The sequence below is a fragment of the Bubalus bubalis genome, chromosome 7 (assembly GCF_019923935.1).
Source record: "Bubalus bubalis isolate 160015118507 breed Murrah chromosome 7, NDDB_SH_1, whole genome shotgun sequence".
NCBI lineage: Eukaryota > Metazoa > Chordata > Mammalia > Artiodactyla > Bovidae > Bubalus > Bubalus bubalis.
Window position 1 is genome coordinate 82,288,994 of NC_059163.1, and position 27,905 is coordinate 82,316,898.

General features: G+C 37.7%; 1 protein-coding gene across 1 annotated transcript in view; it reads right to left on the reverse strand.

Moving 5' to 3' along the window:
• The window catches only part of NDST3 (N-deacetylase and N-sulfotransferase 3), a 185,430-nt gene that overhangs the window by 30,262 nt on the left and 127,263 nt on the right, over positions 1–27,905 (reverse strand). Inside the window, exons 7-9 of the mRNA XM_025290266.2 lie at positions 10,668–10,850; positions 8,384–8,480; positions 4,690–4,813 (exon numbers count right to left, since the gene is read on the reverse strand). Coding sequence (XP_025146051.1) covers positions 4,690–4,813; positions 8,384–8,480; positions 10,668–10,850 — 404 coding nt within the window. The remainder of the gene's footprint in view (positions 1–4,689; positions 4,814–8,383; positions 8,481–10,667; positions 10,851–27,905) is intronic.

Sequence of the window (27,905 nt, forward strand, 5' to 3'; positions counted from 1 at the left end):
ATTTAACGTTTAGGGTTTCTTACATTTTATAACAAAGGAGGCCTCACCCTCCAGACCTACACTGTCTCTAATTCATAAGCCACAATGATTTTGAGCTACCAAGACAAGGTAGTTCAATAATTACTGAAAAAGAGAGACATTAACACTGATGTGGTGAGTTCTTTTTGCAGTGTGTTGTTTTCTTCCCTTCACACAATAAAGCTCCTAGAAGGATTCCAGTTGTTATCATATTACATAATTTGGCTGGTGCAACAAAGTGATGTCTTCAAACTCAGCGCAGCACAGAAATCATCTTATATTTTTCTGGAGATTGCTTTGTTGGTCATATGTTATGCTGGCGTTCCTTTTAGGGGTAAAGACATGTAAACATTTCTGGAAAGTTTGATCTGCTATCTGTTCTGGTATACACTGTGTTAATAGAAGGTGCCAAATTTTAGGACATTTTTTAATTTAGATGCCCACACTTGTTCTGGGGGTGCTAAGGTCATGTCAAGTGTCTTAGTGGTATCTTATTTGGTCCGAGCTTGCTTATTCTGAGAAAGGATCCAAAAATTAAAAAAGAGGGCAGGAGGTACTGAATTCAGATAACTTTTAACTTCTGAAAACTGTGCCACCTTCCTGGTAGTCCTCTATACCTACGGCACTTTAGGCCCTGAAATTGTCCTCAGGCAGTTCTGGATCTTGGACCTAAAATGTATTGATTTTGTCTGACTCCAGAGGCTCATGGAAAAAGCAGGGGCCAGTTCTTGTTTGCTTATGTGCCCACATTTTTCTAAAGTACTGCTGGTACTTATGGGCACTTGAAAAGTGTTTGCTGAATACACAAGGTGGTAAAGAATTCAGCTTCATATTTCCAGGGTGGAAACAGGTCCACATATGGAGAATGTGAATTCAGGTTATTCAAAGAATTGGTGAGCAAAGTAGAGTGGTTTAATAATTTGGGGGTTAAACGTCAAAGGCCTGCCTCATTTAAGCTTTGCTACTCCCATAACCATTTCTGTCCTTTATCAAGCCCATCTTTGCATGAAATGTTCCCTTGGTATCTCTAATTTTCTTGAAGAGATCTCTAGTCTTTCCCGTTCTGTTGTTTTCCTCTATTTCTTTGCATTGATCACTGAGGAAGGCTTTCTTATCTCTCCTTGCTATTCTTTGGAACTCTGCATTCAGATGCTTATATCTTTCCTTTTCTCCTTTGCTTTTCACTTCTCTTCTTTTCACAGCTATTTGTAAGGCCTCCCCAGACAGCCATTTTGCTTTCCATGGGGATGGTCTTGTACAATGTCTCCTGTACAATGTCATGAACCTCCATCCATAGTTCATCAGGCACTCTATCTATCAGCTCTAGTCCCTTAAATCTTATTGGGCTCCAAAATCACTGCAGATGGTGACTGCAGGCATGAAATTAAAAGACGCTTACCCCTTGGAAGGAAAGTTATGATCAACCTAGATAGTATATTGAAAAGCAGAGACATTACTTTGCCAACAAAGGTCTGTCTAGTCAAGGCTATGGTTTTTCCAGTAGTCATGTATGGATGTGAGAGTTGGACTGTGAAGAAAGCTGAGCACTGAAGAATTGATGCTTTTGAACTGTGGTGTTGGAGAAGACTCTTGAGAGTCCCTTGGACTGCAAGGAGATCCAACCAGTCCATTCTAAAGGAGATCAGTCCTGGGTGTTCTTTGGAAGAATGATGCTAAAGCTGAAACTCCAGTACTTTGGCCACCTCATGTGAAGAGTTGACTCATTGGAAAAGCCTCTGATGCTGGGAGGGATTGGGGGCAGGAGGAAAAGAGGACGACAGAGGATGAGATGGCTGGATGGCATCACTGACTCGATGGACGTGAGTTTGAGTGAACTCTGGGAGTTGGTGATGGAGGTGAAGGAGGCCTGGCGTTCAGCAATTCATTGGAAAGAGTTGGACACAACTGAGTGACTGAACTGAACTGAACTGACTCCCATAACAGCTCAGCACTTTTTCTTAAAACTGAAAGATGTAAATTTAGCAACACTCCACATTTATTTGTTTCTGGGTTGACCCTGTATTTCTAAGTGATTTTACTCAGAGCCAGATTAAGATGTTTAGGGTTTCTAAATGTTAGCAGGGCTGTATGGCCCTCCATGTGCTGCTCCAACCATCCACTGCCTCCTCAAGTAATTATAAAAAATAATACCAAACCGTAGAATATAAAACTTAACTGTATGCCTACATCAAACATTTTTCTTAGAAATTCTGATTGTAAATCTTGGCTATTTTTAATCAAAGATGGAGTTTTCTCATTTTCATTTGCCCTGCTTTGCTTGTGTCCTAAGCCTGTGTTTAGGTTGCCTGATAGGGAAGCCCTGGTTTTGCCCAGTTCTCCAGAAAGAACAGATCCATGTATCCAGGTTAATTAACTGTGCCTGGGCTAATTCTGTAAGTGACCTTGGCACGCTGAGACACACAGACTTCAACCTCGTGGATCTGTTGTCTCAAAGGGACTGCTGAGGTGCTGACACTTCAGGGAGAGACAAGGCCAGTCTAAGGACTGAATACGTTTGCTGTCCTTGAGAGCCAAGCTCTAGTTATTGGTAATAGATTGATATTTACAGTTATTGTATTAATTGCCTTTTATAAGTGCATAATTTGTCAATCAAAAGTGTTTGCTACTGCTAAGTCACTTCAGTCATGACTGACTCTGTGCGACCTCATAGACGGCAGCCCACCAGGCCTCCGCGTCCCTGGGATTCTCCAGGCAAGAACACTGGAGTGGGTTGCCATTTCCTTCTCCAATGCATGAAAGTGAAAAGTGAAAGTGAAGTCGCTCAGTCATGTCCGACTCTAGCGACCTCATGGACTGCAGCCTACAGGCTCCTCCGTCCATGGGATCTTCTAGGCAAAAGTACTGGAGTGGGGTGCCATTGCCTTCTCCACAAAAGTGTTTACAATTGGGGTATTTTTAGCAAGTTATCATTAAAATCTTTAATTGCTCTTTCATTTTCTACTTATTTATGCCATCTCTTTGGGGACCACTTAAGGGACTGTTCATTCCTGTTATAGTCCCTATACATATTACTGTCTTTGGAACAGCTTTTTTTTTTTTTTTTTCAAAAAATGAATATTCTCTCAGATATTCTTAAGTCCCAGGGAATCTAAGTATTATTGCATTCCTCTCTACTTCCAAAGCAGTTTTTAATCAACCCCTTTAATCTTGATGTAAACAAGGACTAAATTTTTTATTCTGCTGTATACAAGCATATTTATTTGAGTCAGTGGGAACACAGCAGCTGAAGTAGTTGATGGATCCTTGACTCTCACAGCTATTATTTAATACTACAAAATTAATCAGTATCAACCAGTGTGCTGAAGAATTGGCAAGAAAATGTATAATAATTAGAATATATATAAATCCTAGTAGGAGCTCAGCTTATACTCAATCCATTTCTTTAGCTTTCCATTTGGACTGCTCACAAGCAAACCTTGAGGGCATTGATACATATAAAATAGAGATCATGCAATCTGACAACAGAAGTTAATATATTAAACCTGTATGCTAAACTAAGCTCTGTTTCAGCTGTATGTCTGATTAAAGCAAGCCCCTGGGCTAAGAGGCCCAGGGTCGTGCCCACGGTCCACCAGGCTCTGTGGTGTCTTTATTGCCCTGCTGCACGCGCCACTCCGGCCAACGACACCTGCCCTCCCCACACCTGCGGCCCCTGGTGAACAGCGATGCCCGTATTGTTAATGCCAGTTTCAGACAAGCACGTGGCTGAGAAAGGAATTTTGGATTGATTCCAGCCTGGCAACTTGTCCTGAAACTGCTAGTTTAATCTCTGTGGGACCAGAAGCTTGAGGGGCAGGCAGAGAAGGGTAGAGACAGCCGTGTCAGCAGCCTGGGCCCTGCATCAGGCCAAGGGGCTGTGAAACCTGTTCTACCCACGATGCTGACTGAAATAAACGCTTCCAACTTAAAAAACAAAAACAAAAACAAAAAAAACACAAAATATTTATGTTCATGCTCTATAGTTGTTATAAGAATTTACTTTTACACCACTTTCTGCACAGAATTTGTACATTAAAGACTTGTAGATACATTTTAGGATTAACACATTTGTTTGTAACACCTATTCCTCCTACGTTACATATTTTGTGTATAGTAGACATTTTAAGTTTTAATTTTAATTAACTCTTTTCTTCAGATGGCTGATATGGTTCTAATTTCAAAGGCCCAAAATTAAATTTTGTATATTGTTGATAGCTTTTTAAAAATAGCTTTCATTACTTATGACATGCATACACATGTCTAACTTTATTTATTTACCTTTTGTACCAAAGTAAAATAGTATATTATATGTGAACTGTAGCATCACTTTGATGCAAAGTACATAAGAACAGAAAATTATGAAAGTGTTTTCTTAAGAGTAGAGAAAAATGAAATTCTTGTGTAATAGGTATTTCTCTTTTTATTTGTAATTACCATCAAAGATAATTAATGCAAGTTAAAATTACACATGAGTCTCTTGAGGTGACAAATCCCTTCATAAACTGAGAAAAGTTTGTTATGAATAATTTCTGTGTTCCTTCATGTTATTTAATCAAGGCACAGAGATAACTACTGTTTGAGGCTAACAGACTTAAATGTTGATTATAAGCACTAATTTAATACTGTGCACAGTACATATACTTTTAGATTTATACTAATAACCCATCTTACCAATCAATCCCCCTGTGGTAGTTATTTCTATTAAAGAACTGTACCTCCTCAAAGGTTTTTGGGCTGGGGGAGTTACTAAGGATGGAAGGATGCATAACCAGGAACAAATACAAAGCAGTGGTTCCTGAAAAGACAATAGAGGTTCAGAGATTAATTGAATGAAAACAGTTTCCTACTATTAGCATTTGAGTTGTTAATAAACTGTATTACAATGATCCAAACAGATACATATAAGTAATCCTTGAATTAAAGTGAATAGATAACCAGCATCTTAAGAAACGAATTTTAAAAAATGAGGACAGTGTTATGTGAGAAAAGGCCTGTTGTAAGACCTGCAAGAACAGGCTTTTGACCTCAGTTCAGTCATTGACTTTGGCTTTTTGCTTTCTCTTGACTTATTAGTGGACAATCGCCTGCTTTAATCATTTGTTAGGCCTTCTCTGAGGACAAAAAGACATACTGTGCCTGAAGATATTTTGATATTAATAAAGTACCATGTAAATGAAAGACATCATAATTTAACATAAGATATTATATTATTAATACTTGGGTTCCCCTATAAAGTTCCTCCCAAGGCCTATGAAAGCTTACTAATTTGGGACAGAATGTAAACTTTTAACCAGTTTGTTCAAGTTTGAATGAATTGGTGACATAACACAATTTGCATTTTTGGAAAGAGGGTGGCATATCATAGGTACCCATATAGATTTGTTAAAATAACTCTTGTCAACAGCAATATTGTCTAAAACAATGAGTTGGAAGAGGCAGTGTTCCTAGATTTTATCTGAACCAAACAATGAACATTTTATCTACAATCATAGATAACTATAGGGAATGAAACACAGTAATCTATGCCATACAAGGTAAAAATGATCTTCACAAACTCGACTTAAAACAGTGGTTCCCAAACTTCAGCATGCATCAGGTTCACTTGAAGTGAAAGTCAAAGTCACTCAGTTGTGTCCGCCTCTGCGACCTGGAATTCTCCAGACCAGAATACTGGAGTGGGTAGCCTTTCCCTTCTCCAGGGGATCTTCCCAACCCAGGGATCGATCCCAGGTCTCCTGCATTGCAGGTGGATTCTTTACCAGCTGAGCCACAAGGGAAGCCAAAGAATATTCTTTACCAACTGAGCTATTAGGGAAGCCCCAGGTTCACCTACAGGGCTGTTAAAACAGAGCTGGGCCTGATCCCAGAGTTTCTGATTCAGCACACTTCAAGAATCACTGAGTTACAAGAAATATGGGACAAAATCAAAAACTCGTTGGGGAAAAAAATGTTCCATTACTTGAAAGCCATAGTAAAGCTTTCTAGAGCATACTTCAGAGTCTGATAACTTCTAGGATCAAGAGTTTTATTTCTAGCTCTTACCAGCTGTTTGAACTTGAACAAAAAATATATGACCTGAGTCAGTGTTCTTATCCGTGTAGTGGGGGAGAAAATACTTAGCTATCATGGCTTTATGAGGGTCAAGTGAGGTAATCTCTTTAAAAATAGTTAAAAAGCTCGATATCTGAATATTGTAAGGTATTTTTAAAAAATAACATTTTTGAGCTAAAATTCAGTAATGCATTTAAAACAATTGAACAGAATATAGTGTTTGTAAAGACAAAAAGAATATCTATTACAATATGAAAGAAGAAAACAGGGTAATCCTTTCTGAGATCAACTGATAAAATTCTTTTCTGAATTTTATTTTTAAGAATTGTATTACATCATATTACTTGCTTTTAATAGCATGATAAGCATTAATAAGACAAGAAAAAAAAATGAAAACAATCTAATTATCTGCCTAGTCAGTAAAGGCATACTGTAATTTATCAGTGGTCAAAAAATTAAGTTATGGTTTCTGAATTCTATCTTTACCTACTCATATTCTTGGGTCTGAATAAACTGTCGTGTGTGTGTGTATTTCAACAATATAATCATAGACACAAAACCAGGAATTCAAAAATTAAAAAAAAAAGCTTCAGGTTTTCTGTTTTTGTTAGTTTCAACACTAAAAATATTTGAATATCCAGATGACTATACCTTTATGCAAAATTATTCAGAAAAATACTTTTGGCAAAACTAAAGATTAAAAATAAAGCTAATTAATTTTTGTGGAATTGATACAAGAAGCTATGTCTGTCTACTTAAAAAATAACCTCAAAAAATATCAATAGATACAAAAGCAATATGCTAAGTGAAAGAAGTCCAACACAAAAGATACTTTATATTTCCATTTATGTGAAATCCTAAAAAAGCCAAAACTACAGTGCCAGAAGGTGGTTTTCTGTGACTAAGGACTGGTGAAGGAAAACTGACTAGAGAAAAGACACGGAGAAACTTTTTAGGGAAACAGTAGTGTTCTAAATCTTAAATGTTGTAGTGGTTACACCACTGTGTACAATTTCTAAGATTTACAAAACTATGCATTTAAAGTTGGTGAATTTTATTGTATGTAAATTATATCTCTATAAAACTGAGAAAATTTCAATTTCTATAAAAAGGATTTAAAAATTCCCTTCCAAAGGTAAATGTCATATACAGATTGTAACATCAACATTTGGAAACCCAATTGAGCTGAAGATGACAAGTAATGATTCTGCCATGTAACCATGACATTAAAATGTTTGCATATCTAGCGCAACACAAGAGGAAGCATATCCTGCAGGGCTTTCTGAGGCAAACTTCATCTGCCAAGCTTCCGAGAGAAGATGCGACTGTTAATGACAAAGCTATGTGATGACAGTGGGAATTTGCTAAAGAAACTTTAGTGTAAATGTCTTTCTAGTTGCTTCTTGACTGTAAATAAGGACAAGTGAGATAAATAAGGATAAGAGAAGTACCTGCCATATTTATTATTGTTTTCAGATTGATATTTGTAAATGGGACTAAGAGAAAATGAATAGGTTAACTTAACTGTGTATATTACATAGAATTCTCCCAAGTTATTTCTAGAGAAATAAGGAAAGGAAATGTATTCCCCTTAGAAGGGATATGAAATGGCTGCTCTCTGTGAAGCTAGAAACGAAGAGCCCCAAATAATTTATCATGCAGGATACAGCTTGAATGTCTGGCATTTTTAAAGCTTCCACTGGGCTTCATTTTAATACTGTTTCTTACAGAAACAAGAAGTTCATGGGAAAAATTGCACACCAACTTAAAAAAAGGTGCCAGAGATTTCTTCTGGGTATGAATAAATATCTTTCTTAACACAAAGTAACACAAAGTTTTGTTTATGCTTGGGAATTCTGCTTGTCAAACATCCTTTATAAACTTTTGGAAAATAGTCATTTCTGCAAGAAATAGTTTAGAAATAAACTGTATCAGGAAGATGTCAGGAAAAGGATAAATTTCTGGAAGATTTATAGGTACATATATGTGTCCACCATGGATTTGATGAAATCTTGTAAGTCACTCTTCAAACACAGGATTAGTTTTGATTTTAGAAATGTTAATAACAGCAATTTTCAATTAGGATCTTTGGGAAAAAAGTAACAGTCGCCACCAAATTGACTGCTTGATATTCCAACTATGTAATATCTATTTTCATCCTTTTGACTTAAAAAAAAATCAGCTCAACAAAGAGAATAAAATATTATTCATTCATCAATATTTATAGGGAGTTTGAGAAGTCATTGTGGCAAGAATTCACTGTCTAGTCATCAGGATTTTTATACATGTTGATTACAACATAAAAAGTTCTCACCAGTTTTCTGGGGTCCTATTACCAAGAATTTTGGTAAGCGATCACAGGTTTTTTCTTTAGACCAAATGTCTCTGTGGCGTTTGTCATCACAAGGATTCTAAACAGGAGAAAACAACAGAGATGTGTATTTTTTGTGGCTGCCCGTTGTGTGCTAGAGTTTTTCAGCTTCTGTCCTTGAAAAGACATCCCCAGAAACAAGGCTATGGTGGCTCCCTGTTTTAAACGAAAGTCGTAAAGTGGCATCCATGGAGGATTTCAAATAAATCCTTTTCCATCCTGAAGGTGAGTGTTGACAGAGGAGGTGAGGGAGGGGAGACATGTCCATTATGGGTCAACAGCTTCATAGCACTGAGGGTTTAATTATTTTTTTCTGCTATTGGCGGTTCTATGTCTTGATTGTGTGTGTGTGGTTTAAGTTTTAAAATAGTGAGCTTGTTGGGCAGAGGCTGTGCTTGTTTGCCCTGCTAACCTAGAAGAAGATACACTCTCAGCACTGAAATATATAAGGTATCAGATTTTTATTCTAAGTAAATTCGAGCTTTCCTGCTGTGCTTCAAAAGGAGATGGATCTGGTCATAATAATACTGTTTAAAGAGAGCAGATTCCTTTCAGCTGCTTTCAGAGGTCAGTAAATGTATGTCTAAAACTATAACTTTACAAACTATGATGCTAAAAAGCACTAAATTTCTGCAAAAGGGTAAAATGAGGGTGAATTACTACCTTAGGGAATCTGCTTTTGGACAATAGTACTTAAACCAAACTCACTGTGCAAACTGCATCTAGAATATCCTTAATTTTAACCACTAGCTGCATATTACCTAAACAATTATGGCCCTTTCAATACTTTTCAGGAATAGGCAAATGGGACAGTGCTCTATTTCTATTCAATTAATACTACATGTGTAGTTAAACACACCTGCTTATTTAGCATAAACAACAGATTTTAAGACTAAGGTGAGGGTATTTTTTTTTTGGCTCTTGTTCTAGGAAAAAAGTGGTTTCAACTGAAATAATAATGATTTCCATTTTAAAATAAGGTGTTAAATTAGCAGGAAAGTTTCATATCTTTCCAGTGGCTGACACTTGGTGATATTCTGTAGTGGTTAAGATAAAAAGATGGATGTTTTAAAAATCTTAACTGCCAAATAGTATGCAGTGATATTTCTACAACCACCGACTTTAACCTACTAAAATATGTAGTTATGTTTCTTCTAGGGGTTATCTGTTTGTGCCTATGAGGCAATTAGCTCAAGTTCACAGATAAATGAATATAAGTGCAGAGCTTGCTGCAACTTCAATCTGTGGAATTTACTGAGTTCTACTTCTAAACAACAACTTCTGAAGATCGTTATTATTATACCATCAGCTCTGTCAGTAATTCTCATTTAGAACAGTGATTCAGAGTGCAGTGTCTGGAGCCATGTGGCCCAGAATTCATTTCCATTCTGTCACACAATAGCTGTATGCCTCTGCTTAGGTGTCTCAGCCTCTCTGTGTTGCCCCAGTTTCTTTATCTGTAAAATGGGGGGTAGTAACTATACCTCATAGGGTAGCTGTGAAGACTGAATGGATGAGCATATGTAAAGAACTTGGTCAGACAGATGACAGGCACTATGCAGCTACTTGCTAAGATTATTACTTTCCCTGGGTCGTGCGGTGGGCAATAAAGCTCAAAGTGTGTTTCTGTAATTCTAGGACACGTAGAGTGTAAGCTTGGAAATCTGGGTTATGCCTGGAACCATTTGAATATGCCATATTTACGAGACATTTTCTCTCCAGAAGCTCAGTGATTTTGCTTCTAAACATTTTCCCCACGTCCAAAGTAATACCTGACTAATGCTTTTGCCTATATTATGCAGCTGTCGTGACCCTGTGGTTCAGAGGCAGATAGCAGTTCTGAACTCTCCTCACCTGCCCCTTTAATGTTGTTTAGTCACGAGAGGTATACGGATATGTTCAAGGCTGACTCCCTGCCTAACACATGCCTAAAACCATTTTCTGTTGTGTCAACCTATTGCAGTCTGCAAATTTATCCCTCACTCCTGATTGAAAATAGGACATCCACTGACCCTATCACTGAGCTTTCAGCATTCATAGTTTCTAAAGGGCCTGGGAACAGAGAAGCTGGCCCACTATGAAGTTTCTCAAATCTACTAACATTTCCAAAATGTACATTATCTCCTCCCACCTCCACCCGATGCCTTCACTTTTCAGATTTGTATTAACTCATAGAACATATGTTTGTGGGATTAATTAATTTTACCAATTATTGACCCAATCTTACCTGCCAGAGAGGGTCTTTTTGATCAGGAAAGAGCTCAAAATACTTGTGAGCCAGCTGCACTGGAGGCAGAGTCTGAAGTCTCAAGTTGGTCCAGCTCTGCACGAAGTTGGCCAGGTTGACAAATGTGTATAATCCCAGCCGGTCATTCCCGTAGTTAGACAAATGGGTCATGAAAATGCTGATCTGAAAAAGGCAAATGAACTTCAGCATAAACACAAGTTATTTTCACCCTAGGGGGCAGTGCAACCATAGCAATGCTAGTTTTTCTAAAGAACTCTTTGCATAGGGTTTCAGTTCATGACAGTTCATGAAATGTTTTGGAATTTTGGACATATCTCAGATATTCTCACTGTATTAATGCCCTACGGAGGATGTGTTATTAGTAAGACTTGGTGAGCATTTTTTCTGAGGTTTTAATGGATTTCATAACAAAAAATGAGTCCAGCTGCCATAGCCCCTGTTAGTACAACTAGACCAATGCTGAACAACATGTCCTAGATGTTCACACATAATGGCTTTCTGATATGTGAACTATTCATAATTTGAGGTAGTAGGAGGGTGGGATTTTGTAATATCAGTCAACTTAATTTGGTTTGTAACACAGTACATAAAATTAATGGACATAAATAATCAATGAGTTGTCATTATTAGCATTAGCTGAAAATCCTCTGGTATGTATTTATCAGAGGCCATAATGACAAAAGTCCAGCAACTGAAGTTTTACTAAGATAACTGTCAACTATTTTCCATCCATAATACTCTGAAAGTCTTTTCCATATTTATTGAGTCTCCTATTTCCAGTATCAAATACCCCGAAGAAAAGTTTTCAATGCTTCAATAGATAAAATAAATTCTTCCTATGCAAGCAGGTGTCCTAGATCAAATCCATAAATTGAAAAAAATATTATAGCAAACATGGGGAACTTTTTATAATGAAATAAATTTGAATTCTGTAAGTTTAATTAGATTGGTAAGGAATGTAGAAAGGGCATTTTTATAGCTATTACTTTAAGAGAACGCAAGTAGTTTTTTTTGGTTAGTGTTGACAAATGGAAATAATTCTGCATGAGATTTTCAATGGCAATGAAAACCACTGTGACATTTATGCTGCTATAAAAAGATCATAAAAATAATTCATGTGATAACAGTATGCTCCTAAAATTTATAATGTCATATGAATGAATAGTAATAATAGTTATTTTAATCATCATAATAATGAACATAATAGCTTCATTCATTAAGAGACAGAAATATTTAAGAAAATTTATTGAGGTAAAGTGGTAGTGATGAAAATTTTGATATAGAGAATCAGAGAAATATAGTTACTTATTACTATGAATAAAAGGAAACAGTGATATCCTATATTCTATTGAACAAATCACACAGACTTTAACATGAAAAATTTCAAGTATGATCAAGGATGTTTGTGTTTCTATTCATGCTGCCTGACTGTATTTTATTTTATTTATTTATTTATTTTTAAATTTCATTTTATTTTTTAAACTTTACATAATTGTATTAGTTTTGCCAAATATCAAAATGAAACCGCCACAGGTATACATGTGTTCCCCATCCTGAGCCCTCCTCCCTCCTCCCTCCCCATTCCATCCCTCTGGGTCGTCCCAGTGCACCAGCCCCAAGCATCCAGTATCGTGCATCGAACCTGGACTGGCAACTCGTTTCATACATGATGACTGTATTTTAAATCTTAGAACTTTTACAGACAAAAAATACTTCCAGGGTGATTTCAAATAGCTACCAGCACACCATTGCACTCGTGGAGTTGACTGGTGAGATTTTTACCATTTAGGGTATTTGGGAAAAATGAGACTTTTAAAACTTAACCTTCTGGTTATTATGTTTTTTTTTTTTTTTAGTAGTTTCAATTGTTTGACTTTTCTCACCCCCTCCTTTCTTCCTTCAAAATTCATCAAAACAGTAGGCTATTGAGAGACTTAAGAAAATCATTCTTAAGTTTGGAAGTTCTTTTCTAATATCTACTATAGGCAGTCTTTCATTATGTGTTTTATATGCCACATTTTTCATTGTAGCCCAATAACAATGGCAAAATACTCCATGTTGCCTTTCTACTCATTTTTTCATACAATGTAAAAAAAATATATGTTAACCTAGCTAGCCACTAATTCAAATTTATTGCTTTATTTTTATGAAAAATTTATCAAAACAATCTGTGCCTGCGTTTCACTTGAACAATATATACATTGAACAGAAAATGAAAAACTTAGAGATCCTGTGTGACCTTCTGACACAAGTGCATTTGACACCCCTTTGAATTTGTTTTCAACAGTGGAGAGCACTTTATGCTGTGACACTCAAACCACAGTGCCACATTTTCACTTGTATTTTTCCTGGTAGAAACAGAAGTGACCCAAAGTGAGTATGAGCTGGTTGTTGACATTGCTTTTGCCGAAACTGAACCTGAGGGGCAAGAATTAAGGTTATATTTATAAGGTGTTGAACTTAATCCTGTAAAAGAAAAGCTACTTAACCTCCAACCAGCGAACCTTTCCTAAATGAAAGTTTCCTAGGTTTCAATTCTTTTTTTGTATGTCTACTTTAACATAAGGCAAAGTGTACCATTAGCAAAAGGACTGTGTCAAAGTGATGGTTTTGTAATGATTGTCATCTTGTGACACTGTTCTAGGCTTTGGACTCGAGCCTGGGATTGGTTTTGTGCTCCATAAAAAGAATATAATTGATCAGGACATAAAGCGTCTCAGTTTCTTATTAAACACTTTTCTAGGGGGTGAATCATAGTATTCTCACCACATATACTGTTGTCTATATCTTTTTTTTTTTGATGAACATGTAGCCTCTCCAAGTTTTCTTTATTATTTTTTAGTTAGGAAGGGATGCACAACAAGCAACAGGACAGGTGGGAACAGATTATATAAGGAGAAGGTTTTGGTCAAAAATTAGCTTGCTTTCCAAATAGTATTTCTTCTTTTGTCCTGATCTGTGACAACTCTAGTGACTCTACTTCTGGGCAATCCCTCACCTGCCAGCAATGTCTGCACAGACTAGAAAGAAAGGAAGAAGGAGTTTGAGAAGGTTGCCATTTCAGGGAAAGTAGATATTAATCTTTTCCTAAAGAAGATGCCTTTGTAATTTTAAGATCGTTTCAGAACTGAGGGGTTTTGCTTGTTTTGCTTTAAACAAGGATTGAATGTATCAAAATAAGTTATGTTTACTATAGATACAGAATCCAATGAGAAGAAAAATGTCAAAGGAAGTTGCAACTGCATTTCTATAACAGTATTTGCTGTAAGCATACTGCAAGCAATTTTTGTTGTTACTCCAAAGACTGCTTAAAATTCAAATCATTGGAAATTACCAAAGGCATAAAGTCTATCTGATTAGCAGCTGAAAGCAATTTTAGCCCGATTAACATATATTTGTATAGCAAGATACTTATATATATATATTTTTTTTTTTCTGTAAAGGCAAAAGGTGAATGCCAACATCATATATCCTGGCATTTATGAGAACGAAACAGTTACCAGTTGTGAAACAGTTACCAATTGTAAAACAGTGACTAATAGAAAGATATGGGAAGTTTTATCTACACTTTCCAGCCTCAGCCATGTGACTCGGATAAGTTCCAGGCGGAAGAGATGAATGAACTACTACCAAGAAGAATAAGGAGCAAATCATAGGTCTTGGTGCAAATGCAGTTGACAATGCAGTAATTACTCTGTTTTGAGAAGGTCAGGAGGAAGGGAGACAAAATTTAGGTGAAAAAAAGTATGTTATCAATACTTATATTTGTTATAAACTATGCCATTTATGGGGCTTCCCAGGTGGCACTAGTGGTAAAGAAACCGGGTGCCAATGCAGGAGACGTAAGAGATGGGGGTTTGATCCTTGGGTCGGGAATAGCCCCTGAAGGAGGGCATGGCAACCCACTCCAGTATTCTTGCCCACAGACAGAGGATCCTGGTAGGCTATGGCCCATGAAGTGACTTAGCATGCACGCATGCCATTTATGATCATGCTGCTTAGTTCAAATCCACCAACTTTCTTATCCTATTTGCCAGATGCTCTGATTGGTTCTGTAGAGGTGCAAATACAAATATGATGCTCATTTTTCGCGAGTCTTGTTTGTGAAAAAGTTTAGAATTCAACAGGCACAAAAGAGTTTATAATGAAAAAGTCTTACCTCCCACCTCTCTCCTTTAGGCAAGCAGTTCTGTTTTGTTTTGGCATCCTTCCAGGTGATCAGAGATTCAAAAGCCTAGCATATATACGAATCACCTAGGAAGTTTATAAAAGTTCAGATCGCCAGGCCTTACACTCAGAGATTCTGATTTTCTGGTCTGGAGGGTGGCCTGGTACCTACATTTAGAGGAGCATCCCCAGGTGTTCAGATGCAGGTGCCACTGGAATATGATTTGAGGAAAACCAGCCAGACCCATCATTTATTCCCACAGAAAAGATTTTGTTCATTGAAATCATCAGCTTTTCTGTAGTGATTCTTTTTTAATAAGTTTAAAAAACAAACACGATACATTTATGAATATGTTTTGATGTTATAGACTTAAAGCTAACCATGGCACAAAGAACAACTTGGTGAGTGCCCTTGGCCATGCCTTTGAAGGGCTTCTGCATTGCTGACATATGTGTGGAGATCCCCAGAAGACTGATAGAAAGAACTGGTCCACCCAGACACATGCCACTGGTTCCTAAATCTCCTTCCATCCTGTTTTTTGTTTTTAAACCAAAGCAAAATTCTTCTCTGTTTTGTCATGTACCCCTCAGATGCATATTGCCTTATAACGTCTCTATTTAATAGGCTGCTTTTCATATTCATTTTTACTTTATTTCATATTTCATAGCATTTAAAAGATTTTCTGGAAGAGGACAAGCATAAGGTAATTAACTTCTTTAGGGAAAAAAAATAAGGAAAACAGTTCATTTCTAGAGGATAGTAATCAAACTGTAGAAGTCTTATTACCAAGAAAATATGAGTTTCACCACTGTCAAGATGGTACTTCATTCCATGAGGATGTCTGTTTCTGGAAAATAAATTAAAACTTCTGAGGAGAAGGTTCTTCTAATGAGGCCCTGGGCCTAAAGCTCCAATCCGATAGTTTCACAGATCAAACCCTCTAATAGTTTCTCATTGCCTTCTGAATTAAATAAAATTCAGGATGTCGTCCTAAATTACATCATGATCCCAGGTTACTCTTCCAGTCTTATCTGTGTTCAGGGCACCAATCAGCCTGCCTTGCTTATTGCTCCCCAGTGTTCCCCAGACTCACCTACCTCTATGCTTAGTCCATGCAGTTTCTTCTTTAGAAACACTGCCTCACTTTTCCACTTGTCCATCCTGTGTATCCAGAGGGTTACAGCTAATTTTCAGATCTCTCCAGGCAAATGCAGTCTTTCAAAAATTTGAGCCTTAGAGTTGATTACAGTTTAGTCTTTCTGACATTTTCTTAACTCTGACTTGTATTATGCTTTTAAAAAATACTTGTTTTATTTGTGTCTAGATTGTCAGTTGCTTGGGGGCTGGCATGAGGTCTCTTCAACTTTATTTTCTGAACTTCCTGGAGTTTACTATGTATAGTATACTCCTTGTGTTGGCACTAATAATCTTACTTTAAAAGCTGGGCAGTCTAGGGTCAGTTATTTTTCTCAGTGCCATTCATTCTGGTAATCCTTTGAAAGTGAAAGTGAAGTCGCTCAGTGGTGTCCGACTCTTTGTGACCCCGTGGACTGTAGCCTACCAGGCTCCTCCGTCCATGGGATTCTCCAGGCAAGAGTACTGGAGTGGGTTGCCATTTCCTTCTCCAGGGGATCTTCCCAACCCAGGGATCGAACCTGGGTCTCCCACATTGCAGGCAGATGCTTTAACTGCTGAGCTACCAGGGAAGAACTGGTAATCCTTTAGCACCATTCAAATTGTGAGCCTCCTCAAAGATTTATTCTTGTCTCTTCCAGCTTTATCCCCGTTTGCTCTGTACTCTTCCCCCGAACTCTGCCCACCTGTTCTTCACTTATCTTTTATGCCCATTCCCTTCTGTTTCCTGTGAAACTTCCTTCCTTTGTAAATTAACGGTATCTTTAGGTCTTTGACTTTAGCCTGCATGGTGGTTAAGAAAGTGGGCTGTACCACATATTGGCTCTTTGATCTTAGCAAGTTATTTAAACTCTCAGTACTTTAATTTACTTATATGAAAGGAAAAAAAGGGATAGAAAAATAGCAACTACCTCACAGGGTTGTTCTGATGATTAAATGTAATAAAACATGTAGGCTACTTACTGTGTGCCTGCATGCTAAGTCGCTTCAGTCGTGTCTGACTCTCTGCAACCTTGTGGACTGTAGCCCATCAGGCTCCTGTGTCCATGGGATTCTTCAGGCAAGAATACTGGAGTGGGTTGCCATGCCCTCCTCCAGGGGATCCTTCCAACCCAGGGATCAAACCTGCATCTCTTATGTCTCCTGCATTGGCAGGTGGGCTCTTTACCAGTAGCACCACCTGGGAAGCCCCAACTGCTTAATATCTGATAGCCATTTGTTATTGTTTTTGTTGTTATATTACTATGGGTTTGGAGGAACATCAATTCTCATTTATAGCTTCCTTCCCGCAGCTCATCAATCTTATCTATATCTCTAGTTTTTTAATCCCTTCATTTTTTTATGCATCTGTCTATGTTCATCTGATTACTTCCTTCACAAGGCAAAATTCTATGGTCAGTAATTTGAACTTCTCTCCCACTATCAGCTCAGATTCCCAACCATCTTTTTGCTTTCTATTGTCTGCAGGTCTGAGACTTTCCATCAATTTTCCATTCAGTTTCTCCACTCCCATGTGTGGATGTTCAGCACAGTTAGAGAAAAAGTATACAGTGGGAGCTATCCAGGTCACAGAGGCACAGGGTCCAATTTCTGTGGAATCCTCTACTGATGTTCTCTTTATTCTTTCTTTACCTCTTCACTCTTCCGTTACCTTCAGCAGCTATTTCAAACTCTCATTCTTCTCTTAAGGGCTTTTTCTCAGTCTCCACTCTCCCTCATCTACCTAGTTCATCTTGTGATTGACAGAGAAGCAATGGTCATAAGGCAGGAACTCTTTCAATTCCTACCCTCTCTGTAGATACTTGTCTTATAAAATTCCTCCTAACACCTTCAGTGTCAGACAGAAGTGTTCCATTTTGTTTTCAAGACCCAGTATATCTCCAAGTGCCTTTTACCCCCTTTACTTTCAACTCCTAAGATCTCATTCTATCACATATCCCTCTGTTTCCCTCTATTTTTAATCTGCTCTACTGTTCCTTCCCTAATATCTGAAAACATGCTTGAGGCTCTCTCACCTTAGGCTCTCTCTGGAGCTTTTTTATTTTCTAGACCTTATCCTTCCCAGCCAGGGTCTCTAAAGGAGCAGCGTAATAGGTGCTTTCATATCTCATTTTTGTTCACTTTTTAGTCTTTTGTAATCTGGAGTTTGTTCCCACCATTCCATTGAAAATGCCTTGTCAAAGGTGAGCAACTGCAAACATAATATCTGCGGTCTTAAAAAATCATTGTGTAACTCACACAGGAAACATTTCAGATTCATGGGATACATTCATTAAAGTAACCTTATCGCTTTTTTGCACTGTCTCTTTAACATTTACTCAGTGTGGGTGGTTTCCCCTTATCTCTGGATGAGGCTGGGGCAGGCAGCATGCCCTCCCTAGTTTCTTTAGTGAATAGATAGCTCTCATGTAGCTTTAAGTTGCTAGCACAGTGTTGATTTACTCATTTAAATCTCCTTATTCAGAGAAAAGAAGCAAAACTCCAAGGTTGATGCAATATTAAATCTCCTTTCTCTCAGCGGCAACCTGGTACAGGAGGAGTGGATCTGCCAGAGAGGCTGGGAAGAGAGCCTGATTGATTCTTCTCCAGTGGGTGATTTTATTCTTCATCTTGCTAGCTGACATTTCTTATCCCTTAGTGTCTGGGACATGGACATGAAGGAGGGAAAGGGAGACAGAGAATTATTCCGTGGTTGACAGTGTCATAAAATGGAATATGCTTAAGTCATTTGAGATCTTTGGTGATACCTCTTCTAGGCCCCACCAATGCAGTTTCCTTTATGAGGCTCAGTCTTTAGTAGAGTCCCTTTAAAAGGATTCCCAGATAACATTCCTACTAAGAATTCCACATCTGGGCCCTGAGAGTTAGAGGCCTTTGATCTGACTTTGGAAAAGAAGGCACATCTTTCTTAGGCGTGTGCTCCTCCTCTTTAAGTCCTCTAAAATAACTTCTTTATATATAAGAATCTATAAGTAATACTGTTATGCAATGAGTTATATTTTCTAAAAGTGAATTATTTGAGGAGTTAGGTAAATCAGCTTAAGAACTGGAGTTTTAAAATGTTACATTTCTGAAACTGTCAACCCTTTCAGACAGTAGCAACAACCCAGAACCACATGTAACAGACCATTGTAGCCAACATCTCTCTCATGGTTTAGTTTTATGAGTCATGAGGCAGACTCTAGCCCCAAATGTCTGTTTTCTGCAGGGAAGTCATAGCAAGCTCTCCTATCGTTTCAGTGGCCCTCACTGCAGAGCTCAGATGAGCAGCAGGTCATTCACCCTCTGCTCTCCCGCAGGCAGAAAGTGGTGGGGCCATGCTCACTGCACAGCACAAGTCTCTCCAGAAATCCTCCTCACAAATTCTCCTTCATTTCCGGAAACTTGATCGTCTTATCATGGTGGTCCCAGGCACAGCTCACTTTGGTGCTAGTATCTTCCATATTTTTGTGCTGTTTTATGCTAAAAATTATTTTCCTTGACCTTATCACCCTGTCCAGTGGGAGAAAAAAGATGTCACTCATTTTTGAGGCTTAAATTCATTGAGTATTGTTTTTCTACCTGGCTTGTGCCTTGGTCATCATTTAAGAATCTCAAAGGAAAGCTCAGCTGCAGAATAATTTGGCAAAGGGCCCTTAACATTTTGAATTTGGGATCTGATAGATTTTACAGGAAAGCTGGAATGGTAAATCAATTGCTCTCAATTAGGGACAGGTTTCAAAGGTACAGTGATGAGGTCAATGTAATTTAAAGCAATTTAGCCTGGAACATTTTTCTTTTTTATAACATTAATGTCTCTCACTTAATTTTTCTGGCTATACATTCAGAACTGAAAGTTCAACCCTTTTATTACAAGCTAATGATTGATGATCAATTAACATTTCTGTTAGGTGCCAGAAGTAGTAATTCTATTGGTTTAATGTACTGCCATTACTTCAGCTGCTGGACACACACGAGTGTCTCCAGCTCTCTATCACCAATTTTCAGTGAATTCTGCGTTGTGTACCCTGGGCATGCTGTTCTGATATTGTCTCTGCATCACTCTGAAAGACTCTTACTTATTCAGAAACTAGAAGGACAGCTGTTCTCATTCTATTAGACTTACAAAGTGACAGGATAATGAATAGTTACAGCTTATCATAAATTTAAAAATGATTAATTAAGAGAAATCCTTATTTAAGCAGCAATGTAGTATAAGAGTTATACTCAGTTTTGCAATGAAATTTTCCTCCCCCCCACCCCGGCAGAAAACGTTTTGCTTCTTCGTTTTCTATGGCATAATGAAGACGTAGAGAGGAGATGAAATTAAACATCCCTTAAGGTGTTTCAATGGAAAAAACCTGACAGAATTTTTAAAAAGTTTTCAAAGTAAATGTACCTACATGAAAATTTGATTTTGGCTCATATGTGAATAAATTATTTCTAGGTAATCACAAAGATCAGCTTCATCATCAGGAGATTTCAATTATTATATTTGTTCATAAAGCTGAATTCACCCTGGGGGCAAAAATATCCATATCAAATAAGTATATTTATTTTGTACAGAAAAGCTAGTTTTTAAAAGCTAGGAACTAATTGCCAAGTTTCTAAATATTCAAAGTCATTAAAAAATTTCTTTTTACTTATTTAAGGCAGTCCCTCTAATAAAGTGATTTGTAAAATGTTGACAGATTTTGGGTCTCCATTTTGCACAGAAATTTAAGTAGAGGGTGAGGACTCAGAGCATAAGAAAGAACAATGCTAAAGAATAAACTGCTGCTGCTGCAGTGCTCAGATGTGTCCAGCTCTTCACGACCCCATGGGCTGTAGCTTGCCAGGCTCCTCTGTCCAGGAGATTTTCCAGGCAAGAATACTGGAGTGGGTTGCCAGTTCCTACTGCAGGGGATCTTCCCAACCCAGGGATTAAACCCAGGTCTCCTGCATTGGCAGGAAGATCCTTTACCACAGAGCTACCTGCGAAGGCTCTCTATACCTTCAACAGGAGGAAAAATGCCAGGGCTGGACTGGGCCTACACAGGCCATAGCTTGGTTCTGACAAAAAGAAAAAGGTATTTTAAGAAAGTTTAGCACAATGTAGCATAAGTGAATTAGTTCTTTTCAGGGCTTTGAGGGAGACCAACCAGATACAAGAATCAGCTAAGATGCTATATGAAACTTAATTAAAACTAAGCTAACTAGAAGGGCTAACTAAAAGAAATGGGTAAGGAGAATAGAAAGGAATCCAAACTCTTATGAGTTAGCACAGCTCCTACTGCCAAAGATGTTGGCAGTTCGGAGGGTGTCTTTAAACTGTAGTGTTAATACTATGTTAGAGGTTTCTAAAAGGTGACTAGGGCATAAAAGATTGTAAATAAACCAGGTATCTATTTTAAAAAGTCTGTTGTAGGAACCCCACATTTGATTTATTTCTTATTATTGCTGTAAGTTATAAGTCCTCTAAAATAACTTATTTACAGGTAAAAATCTGTAAGTAATACTGTTATGTAATAAGGAGTTATAGTTTCTAAAAGTGAATTATCTGAAGAATTAGGTAAATAAGTTTAAGAAGAAGTGAAGTTTTAAAATGTTTCTTTTCTGAAACTGTCAACCCTTTCACACAGTAGCAGCTACTCAGAACTACACATAAGAGGTACCAGGAGATTTAATGAGGTTATGAAGTTTGAAATGTAGATTCTAATTTCTACTGAGGTCAACAATGTGATTGGATATCATCATTATCATCAGACAGACCTCATACAGATCAGAATTTTGAAAGAACTTCAAGGGTTTTAATAAACAGTTTCATTAAACACCAATGTCTAGGGAATAGTGCATGCTGAATAAGATAATTTACCTTATTTGGTAGATAACTGGGCAGAGGGGAGGAGGGCAGGTTTCCTTTCCAACCATGAAGGGAATTTTCTGTACTTTTATAAATATGGCTCCCATTTAGAGCTTTATTTAGAACTCTACTATGACACTCATTTGTGTTAGTTTGGTTGAAGCAGTAAACCTCCAGGTCTTCAGGTGCTTCGTTTGTAAAGATGGGATGGTAATTATATTTCCCAAAGGTTCAGGCTGCGATGCATGATTTCTTCTTTCTTTGCTTAAACACGCAAACTAACACTAGGCATATTTCTGTTCTTGGATGTCTACATTCTTCCTTTATAAAAGTTTATCCATCACTACCAACTTCTGATTATCTCTCTAACCTTATAGCTACCCCTCTGACTTTAGGCCTCACTTCTTTTAAAACTTACTTTGGTTAGGTAATATTGCTTCATGTAAAATTCTAAAGGCATGAGAAGGTATACAGTAAAACTCTTTTTCCTCCTGTCCTTCAGCCACTCAATTTTTATTTATTTATTTTTTTACTTTACAATATTGTATTGGTCTTGCCATACATTGACATGAATCCACCATGGGTGTACATGTGTTCCCCATCCTGAACCCCTCTCCCACCTCCCTCCCGAAAGAAGCCACCAATATCACTGGTTTGTGTGTTCTTCCAGAAATATTATATGTATACAAAACCATGTATGTATATATACTCCTCCTCTTCTTTTTTATTTTTAAAACACAAATGGAAGCAAACTGAACACATGGTTTTATTTTATGTCTTGAGTTTTTTAAGCTTAAATCTTGGAAACTGTTCAGCATGTGTGCACAAAGGGACTTCCTCTTTCTTATTGCCTAGATGTGCTATAATTCTGTTGTACGGATTGCTCCAATTTATCCAGTAAGTCCTTGTGATTTTATGATACTATGAATAATCTTGTGTGTGCATCAGTTCACCTTTTTGCAAGTATATCTAAGCATGAATTCTTGCAAGGGCAATTGCTGAAAATAATATGTGCATTTGTAATACTGATAGATATTGCCAAGTTGCCTTTCATAGAGACTGTACTAATTTACACTCCTGCTAGCAATGTGTAAGAGTGAGGCCTTGCTACTTTTGCCTGAACCACTCTAATATCTTCCTGAATGATCTCCTCCCTTTTATTTCTCCCAGCTCTGTTATATCCCAAATGTGCTGTGCTGTGTTTAGTTGCTCAGTCATGTCCCGCTCTTTGCTACCGCATGGGCTGTAGCCTGCCAGGCTCCTCTGTCCATGGAATTCTCCAGGCAAGAATACTGGAGTGGGCTGCCATGCTCTCCTCCAGGGGATCTTCCCGACCCAGGGACAGAACCCAGGTTTCCCGCAATGAAGGCAGATTCTTTACTATCTGAGCCACCAGGGAAGCCCATATCCCATATGCTCACACCAGAAAAATCTTCCTAAAGCAAAACTCTTTTGCTTAGGAAATAATAATAACTCCATATTTTCTACTAAGTTAAACTCCTTTACCTGGCACTCAGAATCTGTGATGAAGCAGGCCCATATTCCTTCTTGAGTTTTATCTTCCCCCACATACACTCTCTAAGGAGAAAATGGAATTACTCCTTATTCTGCAAATGCTTGTGTTCTAGGGCTAATATCCCTGTCCTCTGTAAAGAATGCTTCTCTACCTATGTGTCTTTCAGGCTAAATTCTATCCACCTTTCAAGGACAGTCTCAAATATTACTTACTTAAAGGTCAAAACTGATTGGTTCTTTGACTTACATTCTTTATTCTGCTAATAGTGTACACTTAGAGTAAATAAGGCCTTTCCCGGTGGCCCAATGGGAAAGAATCTGCCCACAATGCAGGAGATGCAGGAGACATGGGTTCGATCCCTAGGTTGGGAAGATCCCCTGGAAGAGGGCATGGCAACCCACTCTAGTACTCTTGCCTGGGGAATCCCATGGACAGAGGAGCTAGGCGGACTATGGTCCATGGAGTTGCAAAGAGTAGGACGTGACAGAAGCTTCTGAGAGGCAGCAGAATATTTCAACTGTTATCATTGACTTTTGGCTCAGACATAATTCAAACCTTTTTGATTGTGTAGATGCTTAGTTCATGGATGACAAAAAGGAAGAGGTCAGAAGCGGAACCTGGTGCAAGGTTTCCAGGGTGAATGTTGTTGAGGGTGGTGGCAGGGAACACATATACACTGAATGCTCAATGTGGCAGCTCTTATATAATTTCATCACTCATAAGGAACTGGATATTATGATCCCCATTTTACAGTCAGACAAACCAGACAGCTAGGAGACAGCTGAGTCAGGATCTAAATTCAGGCCTATTTGGATGCGAAGCCTGGACTCCCTCACACTGCACTACACTGACATATCTGGCAGAGAAGAGCAGCCAGAAATGGCTAATATCTTAAGTTACATTTCTGAAGATGAAGAAAAAAACCCCTACCAAACGCTGATATATGAACATTAGTATAATGACTGGAACCATTCAATGTAAAGCAACCTGCGCTTTGTGGATGTCAGTTTTATTAGAGAACAAGGAGATAAGCAAATCATGTCTAGAGCAGTCTGATTTAGAAGGCAGGGAAAGGTTTACTGTATCTAGCAAGACTTCAATTCTGTTTTTTAAAATGATATGTGAACAAGAACTCTATCTGAAAGATGAACTCACCTCTCTGAATAAGTTAACTCTATCTGAAAACTGAACTCACTTGTCTATCGTTGGTCTATCATTCTGTAAACAGAGGATAAATGGGTAGGGGTGTGTGTGTGTGTGCATGCATGCGCGTGTGTGTACACTCTTGAGATTTTGGCTTTCTCTTTGAGTGTCTGTATGTCTTGAAGCTCATCTGCATCAGTGAAAATCTTTGATTTAATTGATCAAAATTGTTGATCTTAATGCTCCAGCTTCTCTCTGCCATTTTTCTGTCTCCTGGAAAAAACAGATATTCAAAAAAGAGCAATTCCCAGAATTTTAGATTAAGTTTTTAAAAAGTTTTTTATCTATAGAACTGACCCCCCACCAAAACCCCATAGAGACTAGTTTAAGAGAGATAATACCCAATTCTGTTATTAAGGATAGCTACTTCTGAAGTAGCTTGGCCCCTTGGCAGGGCCTCAAGATTGCAGAGTAGTGTTGCATGGAGAAGAGAGGGTCCAGGCTTGGGAATGGAGTGGTAATGTGTACAATTCATAGCATCAATGTTCTTTTTATACTCTGTAGCAGATACTACTTGCAAATGGAAAAAATGTTATTTTTATACTTCAAAAGAATTGTTATGTTCCACTGTAACATATTTAAATTAAAGCTTATTATTTGGTTATAAAAAAAAAAATTTATACACAAACTGGTATCACTATAAACTGGGAGGTAAGGCTGCTCAACTTTAGATAAATGTTGGACACATAAAAAATAGAAGCAAAATAATATTAACATTATTATTATTAAATTAAAAAGAAACTATACAAAAATAAGTATTTCTAGAATTAACAGCTGTTTTGGAATTCACAGAAAATGAAGTTAAAAGCCACTTTAATATGAGGCCAAGCAATCATACAGGTGTAGAGTGAGTGAATGCTCAAAATTGTTAGGTTTGTTAACTCTAATTTCAGAATAAACTTGCTATAAACAAGTACACTCATGTAAAAATTAGTTCAGCTAGCTTTCCTTGCCTTCCAAACTTATCATATCTGCTGCTTTTAAATTCTAAATGGTATTAAAAAACCAGTTAATAAGAAGCAACAGTATCTTAGAAAGTTTTTGTATCTATAGATCTATATATCTACATACACATATTATATATGGTATAAAAATATATAATTTATAATAAATATAATACAATTATTTATCATTTTAATTTACTCATACTTATTGACTTTAATTGACAGGGATTTATCATTTCAAGTCTTACATATTATGCTAATGTTGGTAGTTGATTTCCTATTAAAGTAAGCTTTTCTTGTTTATAAGTAATAACAATGAATAGAAACTATTACAAATGTTTTAGTCTGCATACATACATGAAGTAAAATAGAATATTCGATAAAAATGATAAAACACCTAAAATATTCCTTGAAATTCAACAGGTATTTACAAATATACTTTAACATATGCATCTATTTCAATTATATTTTAATGTTCTTTAGAAATGTAATTGAATGGCGATTTCACATTATTTGTTTCTTTAGCATTGTTACTTCTTAAGAAACATAAGGAACCAATAGGATATTTTGGACAGAAATTTGGTGATTCACATTTACTGTCCTTGAAGTAAAGTATACAAGTCTGACTTATTTGTGCTTATTTCATTAGCCATTTGAGTAAGAATGAAGAAAAAAGATTGATAGAGAACAAGGTACTTCATGGAAAATGTAAAGGCCTAGGGAGAAGGCAATGGCACCCCACTCCAGTACTCTCGCCTGGAGAATCCCAGGGACGGAGGACCTTGGTAGGCTGCAGTCCATGGGGTCGCTAAGAGTCGGACACAACTGAGCGACTTCACTTTCACTTTTCACTTTCATGCATTGGAGAAGGAAATGTCAACCCACTCCAGTGTTCTTGCCTGGAGAATCCCAGGGACGGGGGAGCCTGGTGGGCTGCCATCTATGGGGTCGCACAGAGTTGGACACGACTGAAGCAACTTAGCAGCAGCAGCAGCAGGGATGGTCTGTAACCATTTAACTTCTATGGTCAGAGGGTACAGGTGAGAATGCAGACCACAGTTTATTTCTTTGGTATACATAGAATAAAAGCACATTTATACTGATCAGTTATGGACACTTGATATTTTGTATTATTACACAATATTATTAATAAGAGTGTGTTAGTTAGGATTTTCCAGAGAAATATAACCAACAGGATGTATGTATATGTGTATGTTTGTGTATTGTATAAATATGTATGTGTGTGTGTGTGTGTATATATGAGGAGGGCATGGCAACCTAATCCAGTATTCTTGCCTGGAGAATCCCATGGACAGAGAAGCCTGGTAGGCTACAGTCCAATAGGGTTGCACAGAGTCGTACATGACTAAAGAGACCTAACACTCATATATATATATAGTAGTTGGGTATGCCAGAATTTCCTCTTCTTCTGGGGAGGTCAGTCTTTTCTGTTCAGGCCTTTAGTGATCAGATGAGACCAACCCACATTATGAAGGGTAATATGTTTTAGTCAACCTATTAACTTAAATGTTATCCCATCTAAAAAATATCTTCCCAGAAACATCTAGAATAATGTTTTACCAAATACCTGTATGCCTTGGCTTACCATGGAATTTGTAAAATTAGTCATTATAGAGAAGATGAATACTTTTTTTTAAAGGTTTCATTTTCTTTTTCAATAAGCGTAACAAAACAATTCATTAAACTGTTTTGTGTCACATGCATTCTCTTTAGAACTAGTTTTATGAGAGGGCTTTGTTAGGAAAGAAGAGGGAGAGAGAGGTGCAAAACTCTGCAAAACTCTAACCAGGACAGAGGTTCTGTGAGTGAGGAGGTGCCTTAGCCACCCTCTGACTACCCTGGGTAACTGTAGGACCTCCCATTTGTGTGAAAGCCTCTGTAGTCTATCCACGTAGACTGGGGCCAAGGCTTCTGGGTCTCCAAACTCAGCCCAGATTCCTTTATCCCAGCCTGACAAACACAGAAGTCAAGATCTGTTGACTTTTGTATCATCAGGCAGCTTAGCCAATGAACAATTAAGAGGATGTGAAAATGCAGTTATTTTAGTTTCAGTTTCATCTGAGGGCCCAAGATAAAAGCCATTGAAACCTAAATTTCAGGGTGAGGGCCTGGACCACTTGTCTTGTATGGGAAGTGGTAACAAATCTTTGACCGTTCACCGTCTTGAGGATTGATTGTTGTTACTAAGGAATTTGATTGGTCTTTGTCCCTGGTTCCTGGGAGGAAAACTCTAAACCCATAAAATTTCCCTAGTGATAGAAGTTCTTTGTTATTCATGGAGAGTCCTAACAGTTTATGCTTTTGAGGTGACTCACAGTGGGCCCTACATAGCTTATGCTAATGCCTCAGAATAGGGATAGGCTACTGCAAGGAGATCCAACCAGTCCATCCTAAAGGAGACCAGTCCTGG